The following is a 20,078-nucleotide window of genomic DNA, read 5'->3' on the forward strand; positions in this document are numbered from 1 at the left end:
TTTGCAACAGGAAGACAGTTCTGGAGATTGATTCTACAACGCTGTGAATATACTTATTATTGCTGAACTGTACACTTAAGAATGGTTAAGATGATAACATTTCTGTTACGTGTTTTTTACCACAATAAATAAATTTTTTAAAAGTCACAAGGGAAACACGTCTTCTACTGTGGGCTTTCCGAGGACCAGATTGGCAGGAGTTCAGTCAGGGGACCTTGGTGTGCTTCTGGGAGTTTTATGGATGTGCTGTTGAGTGCATGTACCTTTTTTATTCCAAGATCCTTTGGCAAGGTCCAGAATTTTTTTTCTTTTTTTTTTTTTTGAGACAGAGTCTCACTCTGTCACCCAGGCTGCAGTGCAGTAGTGCCATCACGGCTCACTGCAGCCTCCACTTCCCAGGCTCAGGTGATCTTCCCACCTCAGCCTCCGAAGTAGCTAGGACCACAGGTGCATGCCACCACACCCTGCTAATTTTTAAAAATTTTTTTGGAGACGGGGTCTTGCCATATTGCCCACGCTGGTCTTGAACTCCTGGGCTCAAGCAGTCCTCCCACTTTGGCCTCCCAAAGTGCTGGGATTACAGGCGTGAACCACCGCTGCCTAGGGTCCAGAATTTTAAACAACCAAAAGCAGGGACGATGTTAGGCTGGGGCCATGAGGCAAATTGGAATCCAGGAGACATCCTGTCGCCAGCCCTCTGTCCCTCCATCCTAGAAAGACTGCCCAACCTCTGTGGGGAGAGTGACACGCTGCTGGTGACTTTTGCAAAGTAGCCAAGGCTGTTTGCTGGTTGGTTTCTTCTGACCTTGGCGGGGAACTGTCTCAGTCAAGCTGGAGGTCACAGCAGGCAGGAGAAGGGCCGTGAGCACTGTCCAGGCGTCCTCTTGATTGTTTACGCTTTCTTGGTGTGCAGATTCCTTTGGCTGCCGCAATATTTTCCGCAAAACTTCGGATTCCAATTGTGTGGCTTCTTCTTCCATGGAGTTCATCCCCGTGCCACCGCCCAGGACCCCGAGGATTGTGAAGAAACCGGAGCCCCATCAGCCAGGGCCTGGAAGCACTGGCATCCCCCACAAGGAAGACCCCCTGATGCTGGACATGGTGCGCTCCTTCGAGTCTGTGGATCGCGATGACCACATAGAAGTGCTGTCTCCCTCTCATCACTACAGGATTCTGAACTCACCGGTCAGCTTGGCTCGCAGAAATTCCAGCGAGAGGACGCTGTCCCCGGGCCTGCCATCCGGAAGCATGTCGCCTCTCCATACTCCTTTGCATCCAACTCTGGTCTCTTTTGCTCACGAAGATAAGAACAGCCCCCCAAAAGAGGAGGGCCTGTGTTCCCCACCTCCGGTTCCCAGCAATGGCCCCATGCAGCCTCTGGGGAGCCCGAATTGTGTGAAAAGCCGAGGCCGGTTCCCCATGATGGGCATCGGACAGATGTTGAGGAAGCGCCATCAGAGTCTGCAGCCGTCTGCAGATAGGCCCCTGGAGGCCAGCCTGCCCCCACTGCAGCCCCTAGCCCCTGTGAACCTTGCCTTTGACATGGCCGATGGGGTCAAGACCCAGTGCTAACTTGGGCCAGCGGGATTTGGGGTATCTCTAGAAAACAGCAACAGAACAGAGCTCCACACATCTGTCAGGGTGTGAACATTCCAAGACCTCGTGTGGAGCATCCTTAGTCCCACCTGTAGCTGAATCCACAGACCCAAAGCCTGCACAACCCAACCTCGCTTAGGGACCCCCAGAGATGCTGGAATCGCTAGGAGGGTTGGCTCCAGGGGCAGCCAATTCCTATCATTCAGATCTTCCTTCCTCCCAAGCACTCACCAACCCCTTCCAGTTCCCCCTTCCCCCAGGCTTGGGGGGAAAACAGGGCATGAGCCTTCTGGGGCACTCAGATTATGGACTGTTACCAGATCTTTCTTCACGCTGTGCTACATGTGTGCCTCTCACAGCGGTTAGCCACAGTTACAGGGAGAGAACAATATCACAGTCATTCATCCAGGCCACGTTTCCTCTGCGGAGTGTAGCAGCCCTGCCTTTCATAGCAGGGATTACCTGAAGGCCGGCAGGAGCCGGGGGCAGGCCCAGGATCCTCAGAGGAAGACGGAGAGGAGCTTCGGACCAAGATCAAACCAAACAGTGGGGACCCCAACAGAAGAGAAAGACTGAAGGAGACACTCTTTTCCCAAGCAAGATTTTGATAGATTTTTGTTGTTGTTGTTGAAACATGCTAATGATTGAATTATCTTTTCCAAAGATATTTTTTTTAAATGTGTCGGTAAATTGAAATAACATAATTTTTTAAAACTTGGATGGAGAGACGAGAAGCAATTCCACCAAACTCATGTTTTCACGAGAGGGTTCAGTGTGGAGAGCAAAAAAGCTGACTGTGGTGATGTGCTGAGTGCTGTGGCCCACAGGCGGGGCAAGTCTCGGTGGTCCTGTGTTCATCCTGTTGTTTAAGGCATAGCCCTGATCCTTCTGGAAGGCATAGAACACGGTTACAGCTGGTTCTGTGGAAAGAGAGAAAAGATGATTGTGACAATTCAGAGCATAATTCAGATGGCGAGAAGGCAGCATTACCTCTGTGCGATGCTGATTTCAAGCTGCCCGCAGAACTAGTGCGGCTCAGAGCTCAGCGAGTTTGCTGAGAGCTGGGAGCAGGCTTGCCTGGCAGAGAACCTGTTCAGATACAGGCCAGTTTCTTCTTCGAGGAAAGCCGAGCTCCTCAAACAGGGTTCAGTCCACGTTGTGTTTTCACACCTTTCTCCAAGGATCGAACCAAAGATGTGTCTCCAGTATTGTGTCTGTGCCCCCCGTGTGTGTTTTGTGGACCCCCGTGTTGTCTGACTGTATCCAGCTGGCACTTGACAGGGTGCAATCATTGGTGAGAAGAATCAGAAAAAGAAGACTCATCAGCACAGGTTGGATAGGGGTTAGTGTAGGAGACTGGTAACAGAATGGCCTGGAGTCTTCAACTTTTGATCGGTGCAGGTGTGACCAGAGACTACCTCTGTGGCCACCTCAGATAGTCATCTCAGTCCATGGATCCCAAAACACAAATCTAGAATTGCAAAGCCAGCCTTTATTTCCCTGGCAGGCAGCCTTGCCAGAGGGCAGAGAGGCAGTTCTGGATCATTCTCTCATTCACCAGTGGTGACATCCTTCAGTCCGTCACATCTCTGACAGAGCAGGAGAGAATGGATATTTGGCTGACCTTGGTGAGACGTGGAGCTGCCTCTTTCTTCCCTAGGGGATCACCACGGCTCTAGGGCATTCTAGGATGAGGTCAGACCCCTTGGCCATTGGTGTTATTTTTTGTATAGCTTCAGACTGGGTTCCAGAACTTACCATTGAAAACAGAGCTTTTAGGCCAGGTGTGGTGGCTCACGCCTGTAATCCCAGCACTTTGGGAGGCCGAGGCAGGTGGATCGCTTGAGCTCAGGAGTTCGAGAGCAGCCTGGGCAACATGGCGAAAGCCTGTCTCTACCAAAAAATACAAAAAAAAATAGCTGAGTGTGGTGGCACGTGCCTGTAGTCCCAGCTACTTCGGGGACTGAGGTGGGAGGATCAGTTGAACCTAGGAGGTTGAGGCTGCAGTGAGCCAAGATCATGCTACTGCACTCCAGCCTAGGTGGCAAAGTGAGACCCTGTCTCCAAAAAAAAGAAAATAGAGCTTTATAAGCAGAGAGAAGAAAATAATCATCTAAGACCGTCTCTCCATTTGACATGAAGTGTACCTTTTCTAAAGACGGTTTCCAGCTGCGACGGCTCCACTTTGCAGGCTTGCAGGGTGTATACCTGTGCATTGGGAACTTTCTGGAGCCCCTGATGCCTTTTCCTTGAGAGCAGGAGTACTTCCACCTTGCCGTTAGCTCATGGAGAACGTGCTTCTCATTCCTGGCATGCTTCAAGAACAACTCAGATGTGCCGCTAACTGACCGTGTTGCCATTGGTGACCTGGACTCTGAACTCAGGTTTATTCTAAACCCAGTGAGAGGTGAGGGGGAGTGAGGAAAGGGGATCAACTGTATTTTTGTGTGTGTGTGTGTGTGTGTGTGTGTGTGTGAGCACCTGACAAATCTATGAAACTGAGTGAAAGGAGAAATGTTAGATTCTTTATTATTTTATTATATTTATATGGAAAGCTTGACTCTCCCTTTGGTAAGTCCGAAGCATGTTGTCTGTTCGACCGTGACTGTCTTCCTCAGTCTGTGCCTGTGATTCCAGTCACCCTGTAGTTGCTGACAGAAATTTACTGGACTGTCTTTGTGTGAAGTCCAGGAGGAAATGTCCATTTTAATTGTATGATTTGGTTATAAGTAAGGACTATATTTATGTCACCATTATTAGATATATGTACTTTTGTAATGACTGTGAAATACACTTTTCCCTCACTATGACTGCTTCTTTATTTGCTAATAAATCTTAAAACATCTAAGTACATTGCAAATAATAGTACAGGTACCATCTTTTATGTGAAGTTCTTTTTTTTTTTTTTTTTTTTGAGACAGGGTCTTGCTCTGTCACCCGGCTGGAGTGCAGTGGCACAATCACAGTTCACTGCAGCCTCAACCTCTCCAGATTCAAGCGATCCTCCCATCTCAGCCTCCCAAGTAGCTGGTACTACAGTTGCACACCACAATGCCTAGCTAATTTTTTTTGTATTTTGTAGAAACAGTGTTTCGCCATGTTGCTCAGGCTGATCTCAAACTCCTGGGCTCCAGCGATCTGCCCACCTTGGCCTCCCAAAGTGCTGAGATTACAGGCGTGAGCCACTGCACCTGGCCTTATGTAAAGCTCTTGACCTAGCATCTGACTGGAAATAAGTGGGAATTGCATTGGGGGGCATTTTCTGGGCCAGTTTCCCTGCCTTATTTTACCTGCAACAGGTGTGCCTACAAAAGTCTTTCTGACATACACACTGCAGGTGGCAGTTCAAGAAGAATCAACCTTTTTCATTTGGGGAGATTAGGATCTTCCTTGGAGACTCTGAAAATGGCACATGAAGAATGACAGTTATGAACATGACTTCCAGATTTTGTCCTTGTAGGAGGCCTTGGTTGTGGAGAGGGGAAGAGGGATGATGGGATGGAATGGGAGGGTGGGATCTAGATGACCTCTTGAAATCGTCCCAGTTACTGCTTCCTTCATAACTGTTCACAAAACGTTTTTCATATATACCACCTTGCTTTAACCCTTGTTTCCCCTGGAAAGTGAGGGGACGAAGCCTTAGAGGGTCAGATAGCTAGAAAGTGGAGAAGCTCACTGTTCACTGCACAAAGCCCTCAGTAGTCGGATTCCGGGGGAAAAGAACAAGTATCTAGTTTTGATGACAGTGTTTTCTTGTAAGAATCACAACACTTTAGAATCAAAAAGGACCTAAGATTCTCTGGCTCAGCCCCAGCCTTTCTGAAGAAGGGAAAACTAGGGCCCCAGATGGTTTAAGGACACCCCAGAGTCCCCAGATGAGCTGGCATTTGAGCTGTTCTGGAGCAGAGTTTCTCCCTCAAAGAACACAGAGAAATCAGAGAGTGGCTGCCACGGTCAGAGGGGGATGTCAACAACAGATCAAGCTGTCATTGCAACAGGTATTTTTGAAGTTCCTGCAGGGACTAGGTCTTGCATTTTTAAGTCCTTTTCAAAACTGTGCAGCTTCCTGAACCTTATGCTGTTTGTCCCATCCACTCTTGAAGCTGGAGAAAGACAGCTTTCTTTGGGAACTCTGTCTGTCAGTTGACTTCCCAAGTAAGCAGCAAACCCCTGGATAGCCTTGTTATCTGCTTTAGGTATTAAGAGGCTATTGGGTTTTACTAGATTAAATCAATAAAACATTTCCTGTAGAGCCGTATCATACACTGAAGCAAATTGAGAAAGAATGCAAAACTGCTATCTTTTAGGGGGAGTCTGGAAGCCTGTTGGTTATTGTATTTATTTTCTTTGTAGGGTCTTCTGTGAGCTACAAGCACAGTAAGAATAATTCAGAGTGGTACTGGGAGTTGGTTCAATTTCATGTCATCACTTTTCAATGAAGGAAGTGTATTTCCTGAGTAGTAAATGAGTATATTATTTGTGGCAGCTTTTCTGTCAAGGGAGCTTTCCAGACATCTGGTTGCAAAGACAAATGGGGTATATATTTGTACTTCTTCTCTGTGGACATGTTTTTGTGACACACAGTTATCTCTAGGAGTTGATGTCTGTGGGCACTAAGGGACTGGGGTTGGGGGAGAAAGCTGAGGAGGCTTTGGAAGAGAAGGTGAGGAACATTTCAGGATTTGCAGTCCCCCTCCACAGGTATCCACATCTGAGCTGGTGGTGTTCCAATAATGAGGCATTTGGGGCAACCAATTTTGGAAGGATAGAATAGCTTTATGTGGAGCAAACTTGAGGATCAGTTGGAGTTGAGTGGTTTAAAACTTAAAGATGGCACAGGAAGCTGCATCATTTACAGGTGAAAAAAATAAACCGGTCTGACTTCAGGGCCTCAGCTCTTTGTATTTCCTACTTGGAAGATGGGCCATTAGCAATTTTGAAAGCAAAGGCTTTGATTTACATTTAAACTCTATAATTTTTTTTAAAAATGTGTTCTTTCTAGTCTTGTTACCATAGCCAGCTGGAAAGGGCAAATTGCAAGCCTATATTGGGAACGAGTCTTCTTGCCAAAAGTAGGGCAGTGAAGTTCTCGGCAGACCTGAGATGAGAATGCCTTCCCCTGACTCCTTCATCAGTGTTCAGTGCTCACCTCCTCTGGCAACGAGTATGCTAGACAGATTAGGCTTTGCTATGATCACAAATTAATTCCAAATCTCTGTGACTTGCCCAATAAAGGTTTATTTCTTAAAATATTTTTATGAGGCTGGGCTGACTACAAAACGGCTGTCTTCCATATGGTGACTCAGGGATCCAGGCTACATCCAACTTGTGGCTCTGTCCCCTCAAAATGAAATGTCTTTGGCTGCTCCAGCACAGGAAGGCACAGCTGGAGAGTTTTCCACCAGCCCTCAAACGTTCTATGAGGGGACCCGTCACTTCTCCCACAGCCCGTTGACTGGAACTGGTCATACTGCCTTGTCTGTGAGCAAGAGGCTGGGAAATACAGGAGCATTGGGCTACTTGGGGTGCAGCTAATGTTTCTCCCATCTTAGGGAAGGTACAGCTGCCTCCATTTATTTGTTCTTTGTTTTTGCTTTTGCTTTTGTTTTGAGATGGAGTCTCCCTCTGTCACCCAGGCTGGAATGCAGTGGCACAATCTCGGTTCACTGCAACCTCCACCTCCTGGGTTCAAGCGATTTTTGTGCCTCAACCTGCTGAGTAGCTGAGACTATAGGCACACGCCACCATGCCCAGCTAATGTTTGTATTTTTAGTAGAGACGAGGGTTTCACCATGTTGGCCAGGTTGGTCTCGGACTCCTGACCTCAAGTGATATGCCCGCCTTGGCCTCCCAAAGTTCCAGGATTACAGGCATGAGCCACCGTGCCCGGCCGAGATGCCTGCCATTTAAAGGTACCCGAAAACTGGACTAGCTTTTCCCATTGTCACACAATTATAGCACTTCTTAGTAAAGAGTTACTTTTTTAAAATAAAAGAATTAGCATTGGTAAATGTTAATATTTAAGGAGAGTGTTTTGGGCTGAATTCTCTGCTCCACAAATTCATATGTTGAAACCCTCAGCCCCAGTACCTCGGAATGTGACTACTTAGAGATAGGGCATTTAAAGAGGTGAGTAAGTTAAAATGAGGCCTTTAGGAAGGAACCTAATCAAATCTAAGTGCCCTTATAAAAATGTGAGGTCTGGGCTGGGCGTGGTGGCTCATGCCTGTAATCCCAGCACTTTGAGAGGCTGAGATGGGCGGATCACGAGTTCAGGAGTTTGAGACCAGCCTGGCCAAAATAGTGGAACCCCATCTCTACTAAAAATACAAAAAATTAGCTGGGTGTGGTGGCAGGCACCTATAATCCCAGCTACTTGGGAGGCTGAGGCAGGAGAATCGCTTGAAGCCGGGAGGCGGAGGTTGCAGTGAGCCGAGATCGCACCACTGGCACTCCAGCCTGGGCGACAGTGCGAGACTCCATCTCAAAAAAAAAAAAAAAAAAAAAAAAAAAACCCAAAAAAACAAAAATGTGAAATATGGATGCACAATGAGACACCAGACGGAGGAAAGACCAGGTGAGGACACAGAGAAGGCAGCCTCAGGAGTGAAGCCTCAAGACGAACCAGCTCTGCCAACACCTTGATCTCAGACTTCTATCCTCCGGAACTGGGAGGATATAAATGTCTGTTGCTTAGACCCCAGTCAGGTATTTCATTACAGTAGCCCAAGCCAACTAACACGGGGAAAAGGTCAGATAGTAAAATTTACATCTTCTAGGAATCTCATATGTTTTGCCCCATATGCCAAATTTCCATTTATCCTTTTCTGACTAAATCACTCCCAGAAAATTTCTCTTTTTTGGAGTGAAATTCCGCCCTCTCTTCTCCTCTGCTTTTCTTTTCTTTCTTTTTTGAAACAGAGTCTCACTCTGTCACCCAGGCTGGAGTGCAGTGGCGCGATCTCGGCTCACTGCAACCTCTGCCTCCTGGGTTCAAGCAATTCTGCTTCAATCTCCTGAGTAGCTGGAACTACAGGCACCCACTGCCACACCCAGCTAATTTTTTGTATTTTAGTACAGACGGGGTTTCACCATGTTGCCTAGGTTGGTCTTGAACTCCTGAGCTCAGACAATCCGCCTGCCTTGGTCTCTCAAAGTGCTAGGATTACAGGCGTGAGCCTCTGCACCCAGCCTGAAATTCCACCTTTTCTAGTGTTTCTTGTGCTTTAAGCTCAGTATGCCAATTATTTTCAAGTTTCTTTCTTCCTTTAATCCAGAGGTCTGCAAACTTTTTCTGTTAAGGACCAGAAAATAAATATTTTAGGCTTAGTAGATGACTGTTGCATATTAGTCTGTTGCATATTACTCTGCATTGTTTTTAAGTTTAGTTTAGTTTTTGTTTTTGTTATAACCTTTGAAAATATGAAAACCATTCTTATCTGGTGGACCTACAAAAACAGGCCATAGCAGATTTTGGCCCTCAGGTAGTTATTTTACTAACCCCTGATTTAATCTTCACAAAAACTCCGTGAAGTGTCATATTTTCTCTATTTTATAGATTAGTTTTGTGGGTTGTTTCTGTTTTTAGTTTTTGTTTGTTTTTTGAGACAGAGTCTCACTCTGTTACTTATGCTGGAGTACAGTGGTGCAGTCATGGCTCACTGCAGCCTCGACCTCCTGGGCTCAAGTGATCCTCTCACTTCAGCCTCCCAAGTAGTTGGGACTACAGGCACATGCCACCATGCTCGGCTAATTTTTTAAGTTTTTTGTAGAGATAGGGTCTCACTATATTGCCCAGGCTGGTTTCCAACTCCTGGGCTCAAGCAATCCTCCTGCTTTTGCCTCCCAAATTGCTGGGAATACAGGCCTGAGCCATCATGCCCAGTTGATACAATCAGGACTTCTGCAATCACACACCACAAACTCATGTTAGGAACTCACCACTTGAAAGACAGAGAGGGCTCCTTTTGTGACATATGGGCCAGTGGGCTCTCAGAAGGGCCTGTGGCTAATGGTAACAAATTTGTTAAGAGTTTTGCAAAATGATTCAATCTAAGGGAACTTGGAGGTGGGGAGAGACCCTGACTCTTTTCTTTGCCACTCCTTCCTGCGTCGCTTTTGGTAGATTTCCAGGGTTGGTTGCCAGCCACAGGAATGGCAGTGCTTCAGGAGAGCCATCCTGGTCTCGAGTCTGTCGTTAACATTTGGTCCCCACCTTTAGATTCAATCCTGTCTTCATCTGTGCAGAATGGAACATGGCCCTAGTCCCCAAGCTGTTTTCCATTCAAGCTGTTTCCCTTTTCTCTTTTGTGAATAGCCTCTCAAAAATGGGCTCTTCATTGCTTATAAAAAGACAGAGCTTACTCAAAGTCTCAGGAAACAAGTCTAAATCTGGAGCAGATGTGAAGCTGGATGATGCTTGTAGACAGATCATTACCATTACTCACAACTGGATGACGTGCGGGCCATTGGGATGGACGAGCGTCCCCGCCAGTGACAGATGAATCATGTCATCTGAGTCAGAGAATTTCAAAGAGCCATTCAGAGTCCTTACCACCCACAGCCCCTTGAATTATTTGAGCCATTCTCACGTTCAGAGCATTAGGCCAACTCAGAAAATCACAGGAACAATGGTGGTCACCCAGCCCTGGGCCTAGACCTCCAGAAGTTTGAACGAAGAAATTTTGGATTTTCAGATTCTCAGGCTAAGCACAATGCAGCTTGTTGGAGCATCCTTTTTACAACTCACTGCTACTTTTTTTTTTTTTTTTTTTTTTTTTGAGACAGAGTATCCCTCTGTCACCCAGGCTGGAGTGCAGTGGTGCGATCTTGGCTCACTGCAACGTCCACTTCCGAGGTTCAAGCGATTCTTGTGCCTCAGCCTCTCAAGTAGCTGGGACTACAGGTGTGCACCACCATGCCCAGCTAATTTTTGTATTTTTAGTAGAGATGGGGTTTCACCGTGTTGGCCAGGCTCCTGACCTCAGGTGATCTGCCCACAGCCTCCCAAAGTATTGGGATTACAGGTGTGAGCTAACCCACCCAGCCTCACTACTACTTTTAAAACAAAACAAAACAAAACAAAACATTTTTACCTGAAACTAATGTATTATGTATCCCAGATGCAAAATCAGTTGAATTTTGTGAGTATAATCCTTATTGTCCTCTATGCTTTGGGACATTCAGAGAATCATTTTAATAAGCAGATGATGCAATTGAGACCAGAATGGAGAAATGATGCATTGAAGAACTCACAACTTGTCAGTCACAGCCTCTGCCTTCAAGCTCAGTTCTCCTCCCAGGAACCTGGGCAAAGAACCCAGAATTAAAAGAGGATCTGGGGGTGCTTTGGGGTGTCATGATGTCTGGGGTCTACTCAGTCCCTTTTGCAAAATCTTGCACAACAGAAAGGGTGGACATGGTGATGGCCATAGTAGGAAGAAGGAAATTGATTTGTGAAGAGTGTTTGAATGAAGAGGGTGTATGTGAGTGCTCTTTTCACCTTCCTAAGCTTGGTTTGTCTTGCCCTCCTCTGAGTACTCCTAGCAGCAATGATTACCTGTAATAACTGTTACATTACTATTTCTCCCAGGGCTGTGGGACACTGTCTTACTTATCTTTTTAACTATACCCAGTGATCCAACCACATGGATGAATGAGTAGATGATGGATGGATGGTTGGTGGAATGGATGGGTAGATGATGGATGGACGGATGGATGGATGGTGAATGGGTAAATGGATAGATGCATGTATAGAGGATGGGTAGGTGGTGAATAGATGAATGGCAGGATGGATAAATGATGAATGGATGGATGGGTAGGTGAATCGATAGATGGTTAGGTGGATGGATGGAAGGATAGATGAGTAGATGATAGATGGTTGGTGGGATGAATAGGTAGATGTTGGATGAATGGGTAGGTGATGAATGGATGGATGGGTGGGCGAATGAATGGAGGTGATGGATGGATGGATGAATTGAGTTGATAATAAATGTTAAGGGGAGTTAGATGAATTAGATTAGTGGATTTCTCGGAGGGCAGTTCAAGGAAAGGAAAATACTTCCTTAATCCATGGTGTAAACTCTCAAATACACAATAAACAAAAAAATAGAGGGCCTGGGAAACAAATAGAGCTCTAACTTTGGGTACAAACAGCCTTTACAGCATTGCCTCCTCCTACCACGGATCCACTCACCATCCTGAAAGCAAGGAATCACAAAACCCGGTTGCACGGTGAGGCCATTGCCCCTGTCGTCAAACACATGTGTGTCTATTTGATTGTTTTCTTTTGGTGACCTTACAGGGATTTGGCAAGGAGATAAGGTGACTATCAAATAAGCAAGAACAGGTAGCCTGCTGTGCTCTCCACCCACACAGCTGTTTATGAGGCCAGTGTATTGAGGCCCAAACTGCTCTGTAAAGTCAAAGTAAATCCTGACTGAAGTACTGTGTTAGCCTCACTTTCATGCCTCGTCAGCCCAAGCTTCCAGCTGTGTTGTGCAAAACCATCTCAAAGCTATAGTTGGTTAATTAGGCATTTTCACAGGAGATGGGTAGCTAATCAAGATGATGTTCACACAGCTATGTCTCACCCCAGCTAACCTGCTCACTTCCCCACTGCTATGGGCTGAATTATGCCCCCCAAATTCATGTGGAAGCCTGTCCCCCAGTACTTCAGAATGTGTCTGCATTTGGAGCTAGGGCTTTTAAAGAGGTGATTAAGTGATTAAGGTGGGCCCTAATCCAGTGTGACTAGTGTCCTTATAAGAAGGAGAAATTGGGACACACAAAAAGACACACCAGGGATTCAGGCACACAGAGGAAAGACCATGTGAGGACACTGTGAGAAGGCAGCCGTCTGCCAGCCAAAGAGAGAGGCCTCTGGAGAAACTGAACCTGCCAACACCTTAATCTTGGACTGCTAGTCTCCAGAACTGGGAGAAAATACATTTCTGTTGTTTAAGCCACTCAGTCTGTGGTGTTTTGTTATGGCAACCCTGGTAAACTGATACACCCACAAGCCCAGGTGTGGAAATAATGAAGCCCCTTCATGGAGAACAAACAGGCTGTTTATTCAGAGCTTGCTGTAGCAAGGGATTTGGCCACCATCACTTGCATGGGGCAGAGACTCAAAGGCAGGCAGAGGAGTGGGAAAGTGTCATTGGGGGAAAAGGGAAGGCTTCAGCTAGGCTCTGACTGGAGGTTGTTGGCACAGGGAAACTGGAGGTGGCCTAACTAGCAGTAGGACATTGTATTAGTTCATTCTCACACTGCTATAAAGAACTACCTGAGACTGGGTAATTTATAAAGAAAAGAGGTTTAAGTGGCTCATGGTTCCACAGGCTGTCCAGGAAGCATGATTCTGGCATCTGCTCAGCTTCTGGGGAAGCCTCGGGAAACTGACAATCATGGCGGAAAGTGAAGAGGAAGCAGGCTTGTCTTTCATGACTGGAGTAGGAGGAAGAGAGCAATGGGAGAGCTGCTACACACTTTTAAACAGCCAGATCTAGTGATAATTCACTCACTATCATGAGAACAGCACCAAAGGGGAAACCTGCCCCCACGATCCAATCACCTCCCACTGGGCCCCACTTCCAACACTGGAACTTATAATTTGACATGAGATTTAGGCTAGGACACAGACCCAAACCATATCAGACATTTTATGTGATTTTGGTTTTGGGGGAATATTTGACTTTTTTTCTGAGATGAAAATGAGGGCAAAAGTAGGAAAGCTGGCAGTCGTTGACCAAGTCCTGACCACTCTGGGCCCACAGCTGCAGAGGTTTGGCTTCATGGATCGGTTACTGCAGAGGCTGAGGGCCTGAGTTCTATTGTCGTATGTGATCTGGCCGTCGTCCGTTTATGTATTCAGTGTCTTACAGGTGTGGTGGGATGTCTTCTCACTCATGTCTGCCTGGCTGCATTCATTTCCTAGGGCTATTATAACAAATTATCACAAACTTGATGTTTTACAACAGAAATGTATTCTCCCACAATTCTAGAGACAAGAAGTCTGAAATCAAGGTGTCAGCAGGGCCACTCTCTCTCTGAAGGCTGTAGGGGAGGAACTTTCCTTGCATCTTCCTGTTTCTGGTAGCTCCCAGCAATCCTTGGCATTCTTTGGCCATAGGAGCATTCCTCCATTCTCTGCCGCCATCTTTACATGGTGTTATTCCCTGTGTGTGTCTTCACATGTCCTTCTTTAAGGACACAAGTCACTGGATCTAGTTAGGGATCCACCCCAACCCAGTATGAACTCAACTAATTACACTTGCAATAGCCCTATTTTCAAATAAGCTTACTTTCTGAGATCCCAGCAGACATGAATTTTGGAGGAGACACTTTTCAACCCAGTATACTAGTTAAGGGCCCTCTTTTGCTGTCACCGGGGCTGAAAGCCTGATGAGTCAGGACCTGACATGGGGCCACAATGGGGGATTCAACTCTGTGACAGCTTGGGACATTCAGAGTAGAAGATGGTAGGATGTGACCTTTTGGGTGGAAACTTTGGGACCCTTACAAAAGGGAGGAAAGGAATCCACATCTGATCATGTGGAGTGATTGACAGTCCCACTCCAAGGAACACAGATCCTGGGGCCAAGCTGATGATTTGGTGACTTCCTAACATAGACTTTCACAAAGGAGTCAGAGAGACAACTAGGATGACTTGGGGGGTGGGGGGGGGGGTAGGGGCTCTTGATTGTGGGAATGCTGTGCCAAGGGTTTATAGAGTCTTGACATAACCTGTGATTCCTCAAAAAGCACATAGATTGTCAACATGTTGTTGACCCCAAAACTGTATCTCTAGAACAGAATATTCCCTGGAGCATCAGGCAGGTTTATCAAACCCCAGAGAAGATCCACATCCAATTGATTATGTCCAGAGCCAATGAGCTCATTCCCCAAGACCAGGTCTTCCTGTGCTCCCTCTTGTATGATGAAGGGCATCACAGACTCCACTTTGCCCAAGCCCCAACCTGAGCATCATCCTGAACCATACTCTCCCCTCATCTCCTGCATCTAGTCCATTTACAAATCTTACCAGTTCTACCTCTTGTTTGCTTCTTGCTAAGTCAAGTGCCCCAAAGATGAAGGGCTATCAAGGGCCACTAGTACCAACTCCAGAGGGGAGGATGAAGCCCACTCTCTTTCTATGCTTGATGTTTAGCATGGTGCAGTGAAATACACATCAAATCAGGAACCATCCACAAAACAGGGATTTGAGGTAATAAGATGGTATTGCTTGAATTTTTGTCCCTTTTGAAACTCATATTGAAACTTAATCCCCAATGTGACAGTGTTGGGGTGGGAGTTCTTTAAGAGGTGATTGGGTCATGAGGGCTCTGCCCTCGTGAATGAATTAACCCATTCCCCAGTTAATGGGTTAATGGATTAGTGATTTATCACTGGAATGGGTTAGTTGTAGAAAAGCAGGCTGGCTGTCTCTCGTGAGCCCCTTGCCATGTGATGCCCTGCACCACCTCAGGACTCTACAGAAAGTGCCCACCAGCAGAAGACTCTCACTAGTTGCAGCCCTTCGGCCTTGGACTCCCCAGCCTCCAGAACTGTAAGAAATAAATTTTTTTATAAATTGCCCAGTCTCAGTTATCAAGTTACAGCAACAGAAAATTGACTAAGACATAGGATCAATGTTATGATTAAAGAGTTAATATATGCAAGACACTTAGGACAGGCTGTACAAAGTGGGTGCTACAGAAGCATTAGCTATTGCATGGTGGTGGCTGTGCTATTGTGCTATTGGATAGAGTCAAGAGGTCTGGTTCTCAAACTTGATCTGCATTAAGCAGCTATGGACAAGTTGCCGCCACCGCCCCCCTCCACCAAGGGACAGATTCCTCACTGAAAATAAAAAACAAAAACAAAACAAAACAAAACAAAATCAGAATTGATTTTGGCTCCTTGAGAGACTGAACACGTGTTCTAGTGTCACTACCATTTTTCAAAATGGTTTTGTGGAATTCTGTTTTGCCCACGGAATTCATCATGTGTTTTTTTTTTTCTTAACAAAAATCAACTTTTTATTTTGCAATAATTGAAGATTCACAGAAAAGTTTCAAAGATAGTATAGAGAGTCCCCAAATACCCCTCATCCAGTTTCCCCCATTGTTAGCATATTATATAATCCATTACATTTGTCAAAATGAAGAAAGTGGCATTGGGTTATTACTATTAACTAAACTCCAGACTTTACCTGGGTGTCACTAGGTTTTTTCATTAATGTCCTCTTTCTGTTCCAGGATCCAACTCAGGGACTCAATTGCATTTAGTTGTTATGTCTTTACAGTCTCCTGTGGTTTGAAGCAATTGGTCAGTCTTTTCTTGTTTTTCATGACCTTGAGAGTCTTGAGGAGAACTAGCCCAGTATCCTATTGAAGGTTCCCCAGTCTCGGTTTGCCTGTTGCTTTGATCATGTATAAACCTGGGTTATGGATTTTGGTTAAGAATGCCATAGAGGTGAAGTGTCCTTTTCATCACATCGTATCAGGGAGTACATGATAGCCACATAATATTACTTATGGTATTGACCTCAGTTAAGGAAGTGTTTACCTTAACCATCACTCAGTTAAGGTAGAGTTTCCCAGGTTTCTCTATTGCAAAGCTTCTATTTCTCCCTTTCTCTAGTCTTTGGAAGTAAGTCACTAAGTCTAGCCTACCCTTAAGGTGTGGGAGGGATTGAGTGCCACCCCCTAGAGGGGTGAATATTTACATGTATTATTTCAAATTCTTCTTTAAGGAAGATGTGTCTCTTTTCTCCCATTATTTTATTTACTTGATCATTTATTTATATTAGTATGGACTCATAGATATTTATTTTATAGTTTGGGTTATAATCCAATACAGCATTATTTATGTTGTTGCTCAAACTGTTGCGGCTTTAGCCATTGGGAGCTCTTTCAGGCTGATTCCTGTTTCTCTTTGACATGCTTCCTTCCCTTTGATTTTTGAGCACTTCCTCACCTCCTGGCACTACAAGATGTTCCAAGCTCATGTTGTATTTCCCTTGCTCCAGCCCTAGAACCAGCCATATCTCCAAGGAGCCCTCGTTCATTACATTCTTTTGAATGTTACCAATAGTGGCAAATTCAATTTCTTTGTGGGTGGAATTAACAACCAAAAGTCAATTGGAATCATATCTGGTGAAATAGATTGGTAATCAAGAGCATTAAATAACATCTTTCATCAAAAACTGTGTGACGGCATACATACACATATTTATAGCAGCACAATTCACAATTGCAGAGATATGGAACCAACCTAAGTGCCCATCAGCAAATGAGTGGATAAAGAAAATGTGGTATTTGCACACCATGGAATACTACTCAGCCATAAAAAGGAATGAAATAATATCTTCTGCAGCAACTTGGATGGAGCTGGAGGCCATTATTCTAACTAAGTGAAGTAACTTAGGAATGGAAAACCAAATATTGTATGTTCTCAGTTATAAGTGGGGGCTAAGCTATGAGGATGCAAATACATAAGAATTATATAATGGGCTCATTTATCCCTCACCTCTCTTCCCAACCTTCTCTCTCATGTGAGGGATCAAAGACAACACATTGGATACAGTGTACACTGCTTGGGTGATGGGTGCACTAAAACCTCAGAAATCACCACTAAAGAACTTATCCATGTAACCAAAAACCACCTGTACCCCAAAAACTATTGAAATAAAAATAAAAATTAATTATTAAAAAACCAAAAAAAAAAAAAAACCAACACTGTGTGACAGGAAGTAAGCATTGAGCCCAAAGAATTGTCAAGGCTGAGAAGCAAACACAGCCAGAGTTTCTTTTAAAAAAAGGCTTGGCCGGGCATGGTGGCTCATGCCTGTAATCCCAGCACTTTGGGAGGCCGAGGCGGATGGATCACGAGGTCAGGAGATCGAGACCATCCAGGCTAACACAGTGAAACCCTGTCCTTACTAAAAATACAAAAAAATTAACCGGGCGTGGGGGCGGGTGCCTGTAGTCCCAGCTACTCGGGAGGCTGAGGCAGGAGAATCACTTGAACCTGGGAGGCGGAGGTTGCAGTGAGCCGGGATGGCACCACTGCACTCCAGCCTGGGTGACAGAGCAAGACTCCATCTTAAAAAAAAAAAGGCTTTAACAATTTTCCAGTCACTTTAGTATTTATGCCTAAAACAATCTGATCAGCTTTCTGCTTTTGTGGGATGCATTGAGCATGAACAATGTCACTGATGTTAAAGGAGCAAATGAGCATTCTCTTCACTTTTGAAATAGGTATTTTTCTTACGTCTCAGGGATGTTGAGGCTTTCTAAAGCAAACGTTGATGCTTTACTTCTGGATCATAATAGAAACACTGTGTTCTATGATCGGTCATTATTTTTCTCTAAAACATGTGTGCTTTTTATTTTTTCAAACCTCCCTTGAAAAATCAGAGCAAATGCCAAGGCTTTTGAGTGTAAGTTTATCATTCAAAATTGTTGGCAAGTTTTCACAGAAATTTCCCTGCTGTCCCAGTTCTCTTCCCTCTGAATGTAACACTCCGGCCAACATGCTCACAATTACTTGTTCAGCACACTGCCCGGTTCAGACTTCCACAGCCCTTGTGAGTGACGAGGCTCCATGGCAGAGCCATCTCCTTCCTTCCTTAAACCTTCCATAACAACCCCTAACTCTTGTCTTTGCCATCTGTGCTTGGCTCTTTCTCCAAATGTTCCTTTTTAACATGTCAAATGTCTTGCTGGCCCCACTGCGTTACTTTATGCAAAATGCGAAACTCTTTGTTGCTAAAACTGCTATCATTTTTACTCAGGCAGGAGGCACCCGCACTTCCTTACCCTCTGGCACAAATTTCCCTGCAAGGCAGGTTGTAGCAAGTCCCCGTTAAGACTGGTCTTTGATTTCCCCCGGCCTCAAGGGACACCTTCTTGGGTACACAGAAATCCATTTCATTAGTTGGACAGATATTCACGGTGCAGAGCTAGAAATGTCTGTGCTGTCCTTAGAAGGACTACATGTCACTCAGCTAGGAAACACCCCCAGAAATTCCCCATCAAACTCTATTCTGTAGAGCTCCCATCAATGACAGTAAACCACACCAGTACTGCCCTAGATCAATCCCACACAGTTGCAGCGTGAGTCTCTTCTCTCTTTCCCTTCTTATCCCAACTTACCCAAATTTAATGAAAATGCTGAAATCGAAACTGACTGAAATAGAAATTGCTGCTCCCATATTTAAACATTGTTCAGTGCATCTTGCTCCCCCGCATTCTGGATTCTTCTCCCACTGCCTCATTGAAATTGCTCTCTAGCTTCACCAGGAGCTGCCTTGTGGCAAAATATAATGGACATTTTTCATTTATTTCTCTGGGCTCTCTCTGTCATGGTAGAAATTGTGTGTCCCCTGCCACCCACCCCAATTCATGTGTTGAAGCGCTGACCTCCCATGTGACTATTTGGAGATAGGATCTTTAAGGAGATAAGTAAAGTTAAATCAGATCATAAAGGCAGGGCCCTAATCCAATAGGACTGATGTTCTTCTAAGGAGGTGGGGGTGGGAAGAGAGAGAGAAGGAGAGAGACAGACCAGGGATGCATGCACAGAGGCAAGTCCACATGAGGACACAGCAAGAAGGTGAACATCTGGAAGCCACGGAGAGGCCTCAGGAGAAACCAAACCTGCCAATTTCTGGATCATGGACTTCCAGCCTCCAGAACTGTGAGAAAATCAACGCCTCGTGGAAGGCACCCAGCCTTGTATTTGCTATGGCAGCCCGAGCAGACTAACACACACTCCTTCTAGAAACACTCTATCATCCCAGCTCTGTGATTCTTCTCCCACCTTTCCAATGATTCCTGGAGATTTCCTCTTTCAAGTATTCTGAGTATTGCTGTCTCTGTCTTCCATCCACAGCCTTCTCACTCATAGCATTTCAAGCATTTCAACTCCTATTCCCAAGCCAAAGTCATGAACATCTATGTCCCCTGGAACTTCAGATGTGAGTGTCCAATTTCTGGTTGGAAGTCTCCCAGGTATCTCACAGGAACCTCAAAGTCAACACATGCAAAGCTGAACTTACCCGTTTTCACCTGTTTTGTTGTTGTTGTTGTTGTTTGTTTGTTTTTGAGACAGAGTTTCACTCTTATTCCCCAGGCTGGAGTGCAATGGCACGATCTTGGCTCACCACAACCTCCGCCTCCCGGGTTCAAGTGGTTCTCCTACCTCAGCCTCCCGAGTAGCTGGGATTACAGTCATGCGCCACCACGCCCAGCTAATTTTGTGTTTTTAGTCGAGATGGGGTTTCTCCATGTTGGTCAGGCTGGTCTCGAACTCCCGACCTCAGGTGATCCACCCGCCTTGGCCTCCCAAAGTGCTGGGATTACAGGCGTGAGCCACCGCGCCCGGCCCTGTTTCACCTGTTTTGCCTCTAAATCTGCTCCCGTGCCTATGGCCTCTATCTGTATTTCCCAGAGGCCCCCAAGCCAGAATCCTGG

The 20,078-nt window shown here is 45.6% G+C and overlaps 1 protein-coding gene across 2 annotated transcripts in view; it reads left to right on the forward strand.

Moving 5' to 3' along the window:
* The window catches only part of HUNK (hormonally up-regulated Neu-associated kinase), a 131,646-nt gene extending 125,131 nt beyond the window's left edge, over nt 1-6,515 (forward strand). The window contains exon 11 of one of the 2 annotated variants that reach the window (XM_054468491.2): nt 914-6,515. In XM_054468491.2, the coding sequence (XP_054324466.1) occupies nt 914-1,572 (659 nt within the window). In that variant the 3' untranslated portion in view covers nt 1,573-6,515. The remainder of the gene's footprint in view (nt 1-913) is intronic. The other variant, XM_063659622.1, reaches the window with a different exon arrangement.
* Nucleotides 6,516-20,078: the final 13,563 nt, after the last annotated feature.

The sequence above is a fragment of the Pongo pygmaeus genome, chromosome 22 (assembly GCF_028885625.2).
Source record: "Pongo pygmaeus isolate AG05252 chromosome 22, NHGRI_mPonPyg2-v2.0_pri, whole genome shotgun sequence".
In the NCBI taxonomy this organism is placed as follows: domain Eukaryota; kingdom Metazoa; phylum Chordata; class Mammalia; order Primates; family Hominidae; genus Pongo; species Pongo pygmaeus.